General features: G+C 48.5%; 1 protein-coding gene across 1 annotated transcript in view; it reads left to right on the forward strand.

Moving 5' to 3' along the window:
* Positions 1-38: 38 nt before the first annotated feature.
* The window catches only part of CREG2 (cellular repressor of E1A stimulated genes 2), a 66,071-nt gene continuing 64,080 nt past the window's right edge, over positions 39-2,029 (forward strand). Inside the window, exon 1 of the mRNA XM_021719223.1 lies at positions 39-245. Coding sequence (XP_021574898.1) covers positions 39-245 — 207 coding nt within the window. The remainder of the gene's footprint in view (positions 246-2,029) is intronic.

Consider the following 2,029-nt stretch of genomic DNA (forward strand, 5'->3'; position numbering starts at 1 on the left):
ACCCTGTGCCGGCTGCAGCCGGACCGTGCTCGGGGAGCATGGCAACGGCGGGGGAGGGGTGGCAGAGGGACGCGGAACACCCGGCTTCCTGCCAGGTGGGCTGGGGGACTGAGCCCGAGTCTGGAGATGGCCACGGGGACGTGCGAATGACCAGCGCCTGGGCGGACCCTGGACAAAGGCGGCCAGAACCGCCTTTGGCGGCGCGGAGCGGGAGCGCACCGACCTCTCAGCCCCCAGCACAGACCGTTAGACGCGAACTTCCCCATCACCCACTGACCTGGAACCCAAGCCCGATGAGAAAAAGACACCACCGGGCCTTTGGTGGAAATCTACATCTAAGACGATGGAATTCAATTTTTTTTTCTGTAATGAAATAGAAGCTTATTATGCCAGTGTGTAAACTATCAGCTGCCCCTTTTGTGGTTCAGTTCACAAATGTTTTTTATTCACCCGGTAGGCATGATCCTACCTACATGACCTGGATACGCCATGAGGATGTAATTTGTGCCTCCAGAAAGCTTTCGGACCGTTAAGATAGATGTAAGGGTTGCAGGGCAGTGATTTGAACTACTGTTTACTCCTGAAAAAATAATCTCTATGGCTTTCATCTCTTCAGTGTCAGATTCGGATCCGGTTGGACATTCACAGCATGCAAATGATTTCACAGCTGTGTCTTACGCTCCTAAGACACACCTTAAGAAGACATAAAGTTTAAATATAAAACAGATCTCATTTAAAAGCACACAGATATTTTCAAGCAATTAAAAGTCTGATGCCGGTCAGGTGTAGTGGCTCACTCTTGTAATCCCAGCACTTTGGGAGGCCCCGAGGCAGGAGGATGGCTTGAGCCCAGAAGATTGATATCAGCCTGGACAAGAACGAGGCTTCCTCTCTACCAAAAAAAAAAATTAAAAATTAGCTTGGCATGGTGGCACGCTTCTGTAGTCCCAGCTACTTGAGAGGCTAAGGTGGGAAAATTGCCCGAGCCCAGGAGGTTGAGGTTGCAGTGAGAGTCGACTATGCCACTGCACGGTGATCAAGCCACTACACTCCAGCCTAGGTGGCAGACTGGGACCCAGACTCAAAAAAAAAAACCCCAAAACAATACAAAACCAGGTCTAATACCTGTTAGGAGTTCCTCTTTCTAATACATAGACACTTAATCTAATCTCAAGAAATTCAGAAAACATTTGCAGCAATGGCTGCCATGTATGCAAAGCATGACTCTGGGCAGTTTATGACAAGCAGAGAAATGGAGTCTGGGAATGAAGATATAGAACCATTTTGGAGGACTCCTTAACATTTCATTTTTTCAAAAAAAATTAAAGCCCTATCTTCTACAGTTCTACACACCACTCTCATACAACACATCAAAGACAAAGATAGTGCCTGAATTCTGAACTAAGTACCAATGAGGTGCATTTTGTAAGGGGAAAAGCTCATGGGAGATTGGGAGGCTTGGCCAGCAGGGTTTGGGACAACCTAAGACGTAAACATTTTGTTAATATCTGAAATCACAGAAACACGACGTACTTTGTCTTTGTGTTGCTATAAGAGAACACCTGAGGCTGGGTAATTTATAAAGGAAAGAGGTTTATTTGGCTGTACAAGAAGCATGGCCCCGGCATCTGCTTCTGGTGAGGGCCTCAGGCTGCTTCCACTCATGGCGGAAGGGGAAGGGGAACTGGGATGTGTAGACCACGCAGTGGGAGACAAGCAAGAGAGAGGGAAAGAATGTCAGGCTCTTTTCAACAGTCAGCTCTCAGAAGAACTCTCAAGGGACTAAGAGAGCAAGAACTCAGCCATTACCTCCTGGACGCTACCAAGCTATTTAAAAGGGATCTGCCCCCTTGACACAAACGCCTCCCATGAGGCCTCACTTCCAACACTGGGATCGGATTCCAGCATGAGACTTGGGGGGCACCACCCCTCTCCCAGTCTCCTGGGATCTTGAATAAAAATTGGTATGTTGCCGGGCTCAGTGGCTCAGCCTGTAATCCCGCACCTTTGGGAGGCTGAGATGAGTGGA

This window comes from Carlito syrichta, unplaced genomic scaffold (genome assembly GCF_000164805.1).
Source record: "Carlito syrichta isolate Samal-C Ts95f unplaced genomic scaffold, Tarsius_syrichta-2.0.1 Scaffold314328, whole genome shotgun sequence".
Classification (NCBI taxonomy): domain Eukaryota; kingdom Metazoa; phylum Chordata; class Mammalia; order Primates; family Tarsiidae; genus Carlito; species Carlito syrichta.